This window comes from Otolemur garnettii, unplaced genomic scaffold (genome assembly GCF_000181295.1).
Source record: "Otolemur garnettii isolate 467f Iridium unplaced genomic scaffold, OtoGar3 scaffold00019, whole genome shotgun sequence".
Taxonomy (NCBI): Eukaryota; Metazoa; Chordata; class Mammalia; order Primates; family Galagidae; genus Otolemur; species Otolemur garnettii.
In genome coordinates, this window is record NW_003852414.1 from 19891758 (window position 1) to 19905638 (window position 13881).

General features: G+C 40.0%; 1 protein-coding gene and 1 non-coding gene across 2 annotated transcripts in view; both read left to right on the top strand.

The window, feature by feature from the left end:
• UPF2 (UPF2, regulator of nonsense mediated mRNA decay) overlaps positions 1–13881 on the top strand; it is a 100538-nt gene that overhangs the window by 76894 nt on the left and 9763 nt on the right. The window contains exons 17-19 of the mRNA XM_012803360.2: positions 1761–1865; positions 2148–2246; positions 8728–8895. Of these exons, the coding sequence (XP_012658814.2) occupies positions 1761–1865; positions 2148–2246; positions 8728–8895 (372 nt within the window). The remainder of the gene's footprint in view (positions 1–1760; positions 1866–2147; positions 2247–8727; positions 8896–13881) is intronic.
• On the top strand, positions 5413–5519 carry LOC111724140. Its single transcript, XR_002772485.1, has one exon. It is a non-coding gene; the product is annotated as a U6 spliceosomal RNA (small nuclear RNA).

Genomic DNA, 13881 nt, shown 5'->3' on the forward strand with positions numbered 1-13881 from the left:
TTGAGCCACAGGCGCTGAGCCACAATTAATATTTTTACAATAGCAATAATTGTCATTTACTGAGCAAATATTATTCATGGCCACTGTCCTAAGTGCTGTCTATATGTTGTCATTTTTCATACCACCCATGAGCAAGGTGAGAAACTAAGGCACAGATAGGTTAAGTAATTTGCCCAGGATCTCAGAGCTGGTATTGGAACTTGGACCATTTGCCTTATGCTTTGCTTTCCGTAACCTGCTGTCCTAGCCAGCTTACATTTGTAGTCATTGGTGACCACTTCTTAATTCCTTCCATTATTGTGTCGATGTACAGTGTGATTAGGACAAAGTTCTTGTTTGACATTTCAATTTGAAATGCATTTTACATTGCCTAAGTAATATAAAACGTAGTGGTTGAGGGCTGGCTAATGCATTTTACCTTAGTTTAGTTTGTGAATAGGAGTGTCTTTTAAGTGTTAAGAAATAATTCATTTTTTCAAGGGCACATTTTAGAACATCTCTATTGCAAGTCTAATTTTGAATTATAAAATTACTTCGAAAAGAAGTTAATGTATGTGAGTTTTCCTAATGTAATGTATTTGTGTCCCTTTTTTGAATTGATTACATTTTAGGAACTCTAAAATTTTCAGCTGTCTATTGTAAGTGGTAATACATTGTTGGGGGTTTGGAATTCATTACTGTACTAAAGCTAATGTAACAAATTTAAATCATTTGGGAATTATTTCTCAGTCATCTTGGCACAGTGAGAAGCATCTTAGTTTAATGTCGTAATTCTTAACCTTTATGGCACCACATAGGGGTGAATTGTGATGTCAGGGGAGAGTGATACACAGATGGAACACCATGCACCTCCGTGTGTGTTACGCCCCCTATCATCCAGGGGGACGTAGTGCCACCAGTTAGAGAAGCAGAACTGCCAGTTCCTCTGCCTAATAGTAGGGGGTCCTGGCCTTGAGCAAGTCACTTAACTTTTTTGACCCTCAGTTTTTTCATGTCTAAAATGGGGACAATAAAGCTTATCCTTGCATCTTCAGAATTGGGCCGAGCAAACAAACTGTGGTTTCCACAGCACAGTGGATTGTACAGTGCCACACTATGTCATTGCTTTTAGCTGTTAATGATGTTACATTTGAGCTTTTTGATAGTTTCTGTTGCAGAGTTTTCCAAACACAGAGAAATTCAGTCTCTTGATTAGTTTCAGAGGAGAAAAATACAAACAGTTCAGGAAACTCATTCCTTTTGGAATTCAAAGAAGAGTTTCCAGATTAGTAGAAGGTAGTAAGATGGGTTTTCAGGCTCGGCACCCATAGCACAGTGGTTATGGCACCAGCCACATACACCAAGGCTGGCAGGTTTGAATTCAGCCTGGGCCAGGTAAACAACAATGACAACTGCAATGAAAAATAGGCAGGCGTTGTGGTGGGCACCTGTAGTCCCAACTACTTGGGAGGCTGAGGCAAGAGAATCACTTATGCATAAGAGTTTGAGGTTGCTGTGAGCTGTGATGCCACAGCACTCTACCAAGGGCGACATAGTGAAATTCTATCTCAAAAAAAAAAAAAAAAAAAAAGATGGGTTTTCAGCTACAGGTTTGTAGTAAATGTTGCCAGCTGACTTTGCCTTCCCGTTGGAAGCAGACTACACAAAGGGCTGAAACTTGAGAATAACAAACAATTATAGGGAAGTTTTAACATATAAGACATGTAAAGTGTGGTGACCCTTTTTCCCTGTTTTCATCTTCTCATGTTAAATACTTTCAGGAGGGTTCTGATAATGATGATGATGAGGGAGAAGAAGAAGAGGAGGAGAATACAGATTACCTTACAGATTCCAACAAGGAGAACGAAACTGATGAGGAGAATACTGTACGTATGGCTGAAAAATGTTTCTTAAACTCACGCAGCATTTCTCTAGTATTTGAATTTTAACCACTGCAGTTTTAATTTCTTTTGATTATTAGAAAATTTTATTTCTTTGGAAACGCATTTTCAGTTTGTTTTCCTATTTTATTAACAAGTTATTTTAACGTTTAATAATGATATATGTTTTACCCACTTACTCATTGAGTTATATTAAACAATAGCTTTGCCATAGGAAACATTTAAATATCTGGTCTGATTTTATTGTTGTTCTTTTGTTTTAATAAGGAGGTAATGATTAAAGGTGGTGGACTTAAGCACATACCTTGTGTAGAAGATGAGGACTTCATTCAAGCTCTGGATAAAATGATGCTAGAAAACCTTCAGGTATGAACTGTTGCTCTATTCCACACAGTCTTCTCAGTTGGAAACACTGGAGGGCATTACATTGTGTTAGCAGGGCGTCTCTGCTGTCTAAACCTCTGCTTCTGCAGCAGCTTTCCTCAGGCGTGAGCTTGTGGCTGCCAATACTCCTCGCATCCTACATGTTGATTTGCACATTTCTTTGAGGTAGAGGGGGTGGGGGAAATGCAGCAAATATAAGGCTTAGAACAGACCAGGCTCACACCTGTAATCCCAGCACTGGGAGGCCAAGGTGAGAGGATCGCTTGAGCTCAGGAGTTCAAGACCAGCCTGAGCAAGAGCAAGACCCCCATCTTTGCAAACAAGTAGCAAAATTAGCTGGGCCTTGTGGCAGGTGCCTGTAGTCCCAGCTACTCGGGAGGCTGAGGTAGGAGGATTGCTTGAACCCTGACGTATGTGGCTGGCGTCCTACCCACTGGGCTACAGGCGCTACCCTAATTTATCACATAATCTTATGTTCGATTTATTATTTGGATAGCTTCTATGTAAATAGAGGAATATTGGTTATTTAATATTTCTAGAACAATTGTTAATTGTTCAATGTATTCATAACATCAGTAAACTATTTTATAAAAAGCTCCATTTAGCAGTTTTTAAATGTCACAGTGATTTGGGGTATTCACATTTTTCTGTCCTTAGAGGTAAAGCCCCTTAGACTGTTTAGTTCAGCACCCACACAGTCGTCGTTAACTGATCCTTTGGTGACTTGTTACGGATGGTTTTGTTGGAATGGGGGGAGGCAGGCTCCATTAGGGGGGATCAGTGGAGAATGGGAAGAGAGGGAGTGAAGATAGAGATGGAGGTACCTCTTGAGGGGTTTTACTAGAAAGGGAAGAGAAATGGAGAAGTAGCTACAGAAGGTCATAGAGTTAAAAGACAGGGGTTTTTAAAGATAGGTATTATAGAGTCTCTGCTGATGGAGCAATTCTTTAGAGAAGAAATACGGATTTTACTTGATATACTAAAGTCAAAGTTCTGATAAAGTTAAACTAGGATTACAGGTATCTGAGGCCTATTTGCTTATGCCTTTGTATATTGTTTCTTCATATAACCACAAACCTCTTTTCTTTCTTTCTTTCTTTTTTTTTTTTTTTTTGAGACAGAGTCTTGTTTTGTCACCCTTGGTACAGTGCCGTGACGTCACAGCTCACAGCAACCTCCAGCTCTTGGGTTTAGGTGATTCTCTTGCCTCAGCCACAACAGTAGCTGGGACTACAGGTGCCCACCACAACATCCAGCTATATTTTTGTTGCAGTTTGGCCGGGGCTGGGTTTGAACCTGCTACCCTTGGTATATGCGGCCGGCCCCCCACTCACTGAGCCACAGGCCATAAATCTTAACATGTCATTTAGAAGCCCAAATCATAATCATTGTAATGTCTTTTAGGAGAAAATAGTTTATTTCTTTAAGAAACTTTTCCCTGGGCTCAGTGCTTGTAGCTCAAGTGGGTAAGGCACCAGCCACATACACCAGAGGTGGTGGGTTTGAATCCAGTCCGGGCCTGCCAAACAATGACAACTACAACCAAAAAATAGCCAGGCCTTGTGGCGGGCGCCTGTAGTCCCAGCTACTTGGGAGGCTGAGGCAGGAGATTCGCTTAAGCCCAAGAGTGGAGGTTACTGTGAGCTGTGATACCCCATTCTACCCAAGATGACAGCTTGAGGCTCTGTCTCAAAAAAAAAAAAAAGAAGAAGAAACTTTTCCCTTTGCACGGGTGGTACCCGTAGCTCAGTGGGTAGGGCACTGGGCAGATGCACCAAGGCTGGCAGGTTTGAACCCAGCCTGGGTCAGGTAAACAACGACAACTGCAACAAGTAAAATAGCTGGGTGTTGTGGCAGGCACCTATAGTCCCAGCTATTTGGAAGCCTGAGGCAAGAGAATCATTTAAGCCCGAGAGTTTGAGGTTGTTATGAGCTGTGATGCTACAGAACTCTACCTAGGGTGACATAGTGAGACTCTATCTCAAAAAAGAAAGAAAGAAACTTTCCCCATTATGTCAACCAATGGCCATCTACTCAGCCATTCCTTTGTTTAGCAAATATTTATTGAGTTTCTACTGTGTGCCTAACAGTGTGCCGAAGGCTCAGTATAAAGTAGTAAGCACAACAGACGTGGTTCCTTTTTTAGAGAAGGCAGATATTTAACTACTAAACTAATATATGATTTTAAATTGTGATACATACTAAAGGCAGAATGCTTGGTAGAGAGTAAGGGAAGGGCCTTCTTTAGACTGGATGATAGGGAAGGTGTCTCTGAGGTCATGAGTTTTAAACAGGGCAGATAAAATGGAGCCATCCAGGTGAAAAATTAGGGGAAGGTGGGAATAAGGTGCAAACAATGTGTAAAAGGTTCTGAGGCAGAAAAGAACTTGTATGTGAAAAGCTGAAAGAAGCTGGGATTTAGTAGAACATCATCTGTGAGGGGTGGCGTGACATTGCAGTGGGACCAGTTTGGTTGGAGGGGCAGGATCCTCTGTGGAGGTGGTTCCAGCTGGGCAGAAGGCTGTGTGGGGATCCAGGTAAGGGAGGGTGGTCATCTTTCTAAAGTAATAATAGGGCACACAGGAAGAAGTTTGGATTTGAAGGCAGTTTATAAAGTATAATAAAATGAACTGGATTTATTTGGTGCTTGATTGGATATGGGAGAGGCAAGGCATCAAGGACGATAGTTTTCCAGATTGGGTCTCTAGGGACAGGAAACAAGAGTGGAGTGAGCGAGAGTTCCACTTTGGCCATGTTAAGTTTGAGAATCCTGTGAGATATTAAAATGGTAATGTCTGGAGATCAGAAGAGACTTAGGGAGTGAGACTGTAACTGTGATTTGTAGAACACACTTAAAGCCACGGAAATAAATCACCCAGATGTAATGTGTGGAGAGAGAGGAGGAACAGGCTTAGGATTGAGCCTCTGAAGAACCTCAGCTTTTAGAAATAAGGCAGAAAAGCTGCTGAAGTCAAAGGAATAGAAGCTTTAGATGAAATCTAGTAATTGTTGCTTATGGACAGTCCGTAAAGAAGCAAGCAGGAAAGACGGCAGATGGGATGGGAGGGTTGAATTCGTATTTTTGCAGATGTGCTTCCTGTGCTGGAGAACTTAATCCTATAGTAGGTCCTAATTTTAAAACATTGACGTGCTCGCTTCGGCAGCACATATACTAAAATTGGAACGATACAGAGAAGATTAGCATGGCCCCTGTGCAAGGATGACACGCAAATTCGTGAAGCGTTCCATATTTAAAAAAAAAAATTGACGAAATACTGGAAGTGACCAACTGCACGAGGTCACTTTGTTTTTGATGAAGTTGTCATAGGACGATGCAGAATTGTAGAGATATGATTCTCCATAAATCAGATTCATAAATTTAGTGCAACCCTAATTTTATCCCACGAGGAAGCTTTTTTTGGGGGGGAGGGAGGCAGGGGAAAGAGAAGAGCAGAGAAATCAACGCAGAATGAATTTAAAGGTATTCTTAAAAACATTCTAAAAATAAGCAAAATAGCTAAGACATTTCTGGAAAATGAGGGATGAAATGCTCTATAACAGCGGCTCTCAAACTGCAGGTTGCAACCCCTCTGTAACAATGAAAATACATCCTGCATATCAGATATTTACATTATGATTCATAACAGTAGCAAAATTACAGTTATGAAGTAACAACAAAATAATTTTATGGTTGGGGGTCACCGCAACATGAGAAACTGTATTAAAGGGTCGCGGCATAGGGGGCATTAGGAAGGTTGAGCATAGGAGGCATTAGGAAGCTCTATAAGATTTTTAAAACATTTTAAACTTACAATAATAATAATAATATAATGCAAATAATAGTTTGGCACAGGGTAAGATGAATGAAACAGAGAATCTAAAATAGAATTCTGTTGAGCCCTGTGTCAAGTGCTTTCCATTTGTTTTTTGTATGGGACTGTCAGGTACTGTTAGTCTCATTTTATAGTTAAAGAAACAGAGGCTTGGAAAGACAGACTTTCTTGAGGCCGCTTCACTAGTAGAACTGGTAGAATCTGTTCCCAACCATTCTTCTGTGTATTGCCTTCCAGCATAGAATGCCAAATATAAAAAATATAAATATGTAAAAAAATATTTATTACAGTCTACACTACACAACAAAGAGCTATAGCAAACCAATGAGAAAATATGAATGGCCCAGTTTTTTTTTACTGCCTGATAGATAATAGGCAGAGTCATTGCAGAGCTCATTAGTAATCAAAATATCTGCAATATTAGCATTAATATCAGACCATCAGTATTACAGTTTACACAGTGAGAATACCCAGCTCTGTCAGTAGACATCTGTATCTGGTAAATGTGAATCAGTCCAACCTTTTTACAGGGATATTTAGTAAACCGGTTAAATGGGTACAGATAGGTATGCCATTTGATCTAAAGACTTACCCATAGTTAATGATTCTTTTTATAAAGTTAAATATACAAAAATGTCACATTGTATTAGAAAAAATCCAATTTGTATATCAATATCCATATAATTAGCTTTGTATATATTCAAATAGAAAGATGCCCAAAGGGTAGTGCCCGTAGCTCAGTGGGTTGGGTGCCAGCCACATGCTCCCAGGCTGGGTTCGAACCCAACCCCAGCATGCTAAAAACAAAAAATAGCTGGGCATTGTGGTGGGTGCCTATAGTCCCAGCTACTGGGGAGGCTGAGGCAGGAGAATGGCTTAAGCCCAAGAGTTCAAGGTTGCTGTGAGCTGTGATGCCACAGTGACTCTACCGAGGGCAACAAAGTGAAACTCTGTCTCAAAAAAAAGAAAGGAAGAAAGAAAGATGCCAAAAATACAGGATTAAGCAAAAGCAAATATGTATATTTAGTATAGCCCAGTATGCTTAGTGGTTGATTGTATTTATATGTGTATTTTAGTATGTACAGGAAAAGATTTGGAAGAACATCCTTCACTGTTAACGGTTGTTGCATCTTGGTGTGGGGCAGTGAGAGGTAGCTGGAAGAATTAGTATGGAGGCATTAATTTATACATTTTTGTATTTAAATATTGTATGTAGGGAATATGTGAATTTTGTAATCAAGAAAAAATAAGCCAAGATTCATCTAATACGATCCTTTGAAATTTTCAGTAAAAGTAAAAATTCTTTATAAATCTTACGAACTTGAGACTTTACGCAGATTCTTATAAACTGAATTCTGTAAAAACAATAAAACACTGTTTTGCTTGATTTGCAAATCTCTTGAATATATGGGGCCTATACCAGAAGACTATTTAAATGGTGATAGAGCAATTTCATGCCCTCAGGGCCTTTCAGCATTACCTGCCCAGCTTTGAGGAACCATACTCAGCTCTCTCCGCCTCCTGCTGCAGTCATCATAGTTATTTGCAGCTCTCTGAGTGTACCATACCATTTCAGGTCCTTGCTTTTGCACCTGTTCTTCCCCTGCCTAAATTTCCTCCATATCCCCCAGGCTGCTCTTTTACCATCTGTTTGAAAGAAGTCATATGAAATCTTTAACATTCTCAAGTGGCCCATTTCTATTCAGCCTTTGGTGAAATCTCAGGAGCCACCTGCTCCCCACTGGGGACAGTCAGTCACTCCATCCCATACACAAGTGATGCACACTGTGGATGCATCATAGTTTATTTATATATTAGTGAGTTTATGAGCTCTATGAGGGTAGAGATTACATCCTTTTAATATTGTTATATCTAAGCCTGTATCACATAGTAAGTCTGTAGTGAAGGTTCATTTAATTAACTGGTTGAAAAGTTCAGTATAAATGTTAAAAATACTTGATACTAACAACCAAGAAATTAAACTGAATGTGATTGTAGATTCTATTCACTTGTGGCTACTTCCTGAGCGCCCACTGTGTGCAAGGCTCCACTGGGACCCTGAGTCAAGGCAGCTCAGTGGTGAGCCTGCTCATGCCAAAGGGAAGCCGGAGGACAAACAGGCCATTGTGATACATGATGGCACTAAGGATGCAGGCTATGAGAATGAATAGAGAGCACAGTGTGTATCACGATAGGGAGAGTCAGTAGCACCTGCAGCATTGTGCCATTGGGAGAGGCCAGAGCAGTTAACAGGGCCAAGTCACACAGCTCCCTCCAAGTCATATGTCATGCTGGGGGCGAGAGAGACTTCCTAGTCTCACCTATTTCAGAAAGCGTTCTCTGGCTCTTGTGATTGTGGTGTTTTAAGAAATACAGTAGAACCTCTGTAAGTTGACCACCTATGGAACTGTAACAAATTGGTCAACATAGGGAACGAGGCCTCTCGCACTGCTATATACATGTGGTACATGTTCAGTCTATGAAAATGAGGTCAAGTTAAGGAGGTGGTCAGTGTAGGGAAGTGGTCAGCTGTGGATGTTCTACTGTACGGCACTGAATGAATTGTTGGCTCTTTCTATTTTCATCTGTGTTTTAGAATATTAATATACTTTTATATTTCTGTTTTTAAGCAACGAAGTGGTGAATCTGTTAAAGTGCACCAACTTGATGTGGCTATTCCTTTGCATCTCAAAAGCCAGCTGAGGAAAGGGCCCCCACTTGGTGGTGGGGAAGGGGAGACAGAGTCTGCAGACACGATGCCATTTGTCATGTTAACAAGAAAAGGCAATAAACAGCAGGTAAGAAACCTTCTGCTCTGTATTTACAACTGATTGTTAATTATCAAATATAAAGGAGTAACTCGGTGTGATAGGTTTTAAATTACCTTTGCCTGCAAGGGGAAGAGTTGCAAAGTGTTGGGTTGTAGAAATACTTTTATCCCTTATATGTACATATCTAGAAGGCATATCTGACTTCTACAGAATAGATAAGTGGAAAAGGTATTTACATTTTAAGTTCATGTATTGGTAAGAATATAAAAATACCTTGACTTTCAGTGGGAAGGTTACATAAGCAAGCTCAGGGTGAGGAAGGAAAGGAGGATGGCAGCTGGCCCAGCTCCAGAGAATGCTCAGTTCCAGGATTTCTCTTGACAATCACTGTCATTTGTCCCCAATCCTTCTCCTCCATTCTCCTTACATCCTTTTCTTCTTTCTTCCTTTGTCTTAAGTACAGTCCCTGAGACCTGTTTCCCTGACTTCTAAGCTGTTACCTTAGGGATTTGTATATTCGCTTGTTCGGTATTTACTGTGTGTCTACTATGTGCCAGGTCCTAGCCTCAGTGCTGAGGCTACACTAATGCACAAGATAAAAGTCTCTGCTCTTGAGGAACTTACATCTTGCTGAGAGAGACATATACGTACTTATAGAGAGTAAAATACAATATGAAGAAAATAAAGGCCAGCTGTCAGACACAGTTCTAGGATGTGGCATTCTATAAAATTTCTTCCCATTTCTGAAATCAGGCTGCTTCTCAGAGTTGATGGAATCTTGTGATGATCAGTAGCATTTTTTTCTGTTTTAGTAATAGGTGTAATAATGGTGCATCATAGAATTAATGGAATGTATGTGGGTGTACGGTGGGATATGCCTGTATGTACTTTGGGAGGCCAAGGTGGGAGGCTCACTTGAGCCCAGGAGGTTTGAGGATACAGTGAATTATGACTGAGCCACTGGTCTCCATCCTGGGTGAACAGAATGAGACTCTGTTTCTTTTTAAGGAGGAGGGAAAAATTACTTTTTAGGGGGGAGATGTTAGTTTTTATTAAATATAATGGTGCCCACATTTCCCTATTCATCTAACATAGTCATTTTACAAATATTATTTACCTTCTACCTCCCAGGCTTTGTATGTAAGGAGCATAACGGCAGTCAACCAAAGTCCCTCCTGTCTGGGGCCTTCATCCTGGTGCCAGGTAGCAGACAGTCAAAAAATTTGTAATGTCAGTTGGGGAAAATGCCATGTAGGGGAATGAAGCAACATGAGAGCCTAGGAGGCGGGAGGAGGGGTCAGCCTTGAGAGGCCACCTATATACCGCTTAGAATCTTGGTGTGTAGAGCTGGCAGAGATTGCATCATGACTCACATCATTGAAAGTTAGCCTTGACCTGTCCAGGGCATTGCTGTGTCTCCCTCAGACACTATGCCACCACTGGCTTTGCCTCTAGCCTAGGTTCGTCCTTTGTCAAGATTGCTGTCCTCAGGCCACCTGGAACTGCTGAGTTATCACTATTACCAGGATTCTTAAGTCCCAGCTGTTTGGTTTTCCCTTCTAGGGACTACTTGTTTCCCTGACTAGACTTCTTTTTCCTTCATTCTGTTTTTCTTTAATAAAGTTTTTAGTTTCCTCCTCCCAGATCCCATCACACATAAAGTTTCAAAAGGCAGTAAAGCTCTAAAATGTTAAGGCACACATACACACATGTCCAGAGCCATTCCAGTCTGGTGCTGTAACTGTGAAAGGTAGGGATGGTACCTTCAGTCAGACGTACGCTGGCCACTGTTCTGTACGGCCACCAAAGGGTGGCATTCCATCAGCAGCTTCCTGTTAAGTACTAGGGGGCTCAGGAATAGCTTTCTTTGAAGATGAAATTATTGTACAACAGTTAATAATCAGTTTTCTTCTTTCTTCCTCCTCCCTTTTGTGAAATAGAAAATGAAAAGTCATTACCACCTTTTTCAATTTATACATCCTATTTTACCCTAATAGAACATGTAGGCCTTGAAAATAAATCAAAGCCTGCCTCAAAAAACTTCTGTGCTTTGAAAAATAAATTCACTTCAGTAGTCTGAAATTCTGAATTATATGCATCAAAATAAAACTATGTGTTTATGTTTTAGAAGGAATGTTTTTGGTTCAAAGTAGATTATAGGGGTGGTGCCTGTGGCTCAAAGGAGTGAGGTGCTGGCCCCATATGCCAGATGTGGCGGGTTCAAACCCAGCCCCGACCAAAAACTGCAAAAAAAAAAAAGAATTATAATCTGTATCTTATATAACTTTCTTTAAAATGAAGAATTTGATGTCCTTATTTTTTTTAATGTGAAATTTAGTTTAAGTCTTAAGAATATATATTTCTTGAGCTTTAAAAATATTAGTAGACATGAAGTGAGAGGCTCAGTACTTGGTTATTAAGTAAATTTTCAACTCTTCTAAACTTCATTTGGAATTTTGGAAAATCTTCAATTTTAGGAACATTATTTGAAGAAACATCGCTGGTATTTTGTGGTCTGAAAGAGAAAGTGTATTTTGTTCTGATTTTTACTTCTTTATTTGGCTTTTGGGTGTTGGCCCTTCTGGTGCAATGGTTTCCCTACAAATGTGAAATGTGTTGCCTTATAGGAATCTGCAGTTAAGTGAAAGATTTCTTTGTGCACCAAATTTTGCTCAGAAATAGCTTTCTGTTGTCATTAGGAAAAAAAGTATTTGTGCCAATGAAGTGAGTAGTTGAAGAGAAAGAAAAGGATAATGCTTTTCGTAATTTCTTTCTTTCTTAGATCTAAATATTTATGAATAGAATAATGAAATAAAATATTTTGATTATGAAAGCAAAAACTTTAATAGAACTGTTACAAAATGTTTTATAGAACTTTTGATTACTTTTTAAAAATGTATAATAGATATATAATATAATCTATTGCAGACAAACCTTTTTTTGCACTTAGTATATATAAGGAGTTATGATTCGTTAGGTGTTTTGACTAGAGTAATAACACTAGTCTATCTTGGTAATTTGAGATTTTGTATTTATATAAATGTATACATATATTTAATTTTATCTACAGACTTGTAGTTGCTGTAAAATACAGCCTAAGTCACTTTATTGCCTCATCATGTTCCAGGAAATTGAATTTGAGTGCCTTCAATCTTTTTTTCATCTAACTGGCTGTACAGCAGTGCCTCTCTTTTCATAGTGTCTTCGTAGCTTCACAGTAAAGGCTTTAGGCAGAGGCGGCAACAGTAAATGTGCCTCTTCATCTCTGTATTTATTGCACTCTCTGTTCTGGTCCTTTTAAGCACTTAACACTTGAGACATTTTCCTTTTATAAATCTTGTTCTAGAGGTCATAAAATAAAAATATGTTTTTGTTTATCTTTCATACAATTGTTTCCTTTTTTGTTATTTTTTATTTCTTTGGGAGTCTCACTTTGTAGCTTTCAGTAGAATGCCGTGGCATCACAGCTCACTGCAACCTCAAACTTTTGGGCTTAAGCCAAAAGTCCTCAAACTTTTTAAACAGGGGGCCAGTTCACTGTCCCTCAGACCGCTGGACGGCTGGACTGCAGGCACCAGGACGAGTCAGCTGCTAAGCAGGACAGGCAGTGGCGGCAAAAACACCTGGCAGGCCAGATAAATGTCCTAGGTGGGCCACATGTGGCCCGCGGGCTGTAGTTGGAGGACATCTGGCTTAAGCAATTCTCTTGCCTCACTTTCCCAAGTAGCTGGGACTACAGGAGCCCACCACAACACCCAGCTTTTTTTTTTTTTTTTTAAGAGATCAGGGGTCTCACTCTTGCTTAGGCTAGTCTCAAACCTATGGGCTCAGGCAGTCCACCTGCCTTGGCCTCTTGGAGTACTAGGATTACAGGCATAAGCCACTGCACCTGGCCAATTATTTCCCTTTAGAAGACCTAAATGAAGAAATTGTTAGTCTTACAAATAAATAGAAAGCCCATATTTTTCACCTTTTTTGATCACATTCATTAAGAAATTTTCTTTATAATTTTTTTTTTTTTTTTTTGAGACAGAGCCTCAAGCTGAGCCCTGGGGTAGAGTGCCATGGCTTCACTGCTCACAGCAACCTCCACTCCTGGGCTCAAGCGAGTCTCCTGCCTCAGCCTCCCAAGTAGCTGGGAAAACAGGCGCCCACCACAATGCCCGGCTATTTTTTGGTTGCAGCCATTGTTGTTTGGCAGCCCCGGGTTGTATTCAAACCCGCCACCTTAGGTGTATGTGGCTGGCTCCTTAGCAGCTTGAGCCACAGGCATTGAGCCCTTTATAATGTTTTATACTCTAATATGATTAGTACCACCTTCATTAGGCTCGTTATTACTGAATTATGGAAGAAGTTTCAAATTTTGTCATCAGGAAGCTAATAGGGGAAAACATATTGCCACACTTTTATTTTTGGAATTTATAAATACGGTAACATACAAACAAAAGCATCTTAGAATTGTAGCTTCCATTTGCATAATAATCAAGAAATTATCTAACTGCTTTTCTTATTGGGTTGCTTTACTTCAGTGTTTTGTGACATAGTAGTATGCCAGTTCTTCTGTATTTGTGTAAATTCTATAGTATTTTACTGTCAGTACAGTCACTGAGAGGAGAACCAGCCAGCTCATTTAAAGGATTCTAATGTGAGAGTCCATAGTTTACATGGAAAAACTCAGACTTTCACCTCTCTTTATCCTTGCCATCTCCAATAGGCATCTTTTTTGATACTTGGGACAGAAAATGACTTAAAATTTAGCTGTCATTCTCAGTGCTTAATAGATATTTCATGGTTCACTGAGAAAATACTTAACATTGCCCTGGCAGTCCCACCTTTGATAAAGATAATAATTAGCTAAATAAATTAGCTAAAATTTATCGGATTCTTTTTTTTTTTGAGACAAAGCCTCAAGCTGGTGCCCTGGGTAGAGTGCCATGGCATCACAGCTCACAGCAACCTCCAACTCCTGGGCTCAAGCAAGTCTCCTGCCTCAGCCTCCCAAGTAGCTGGGAC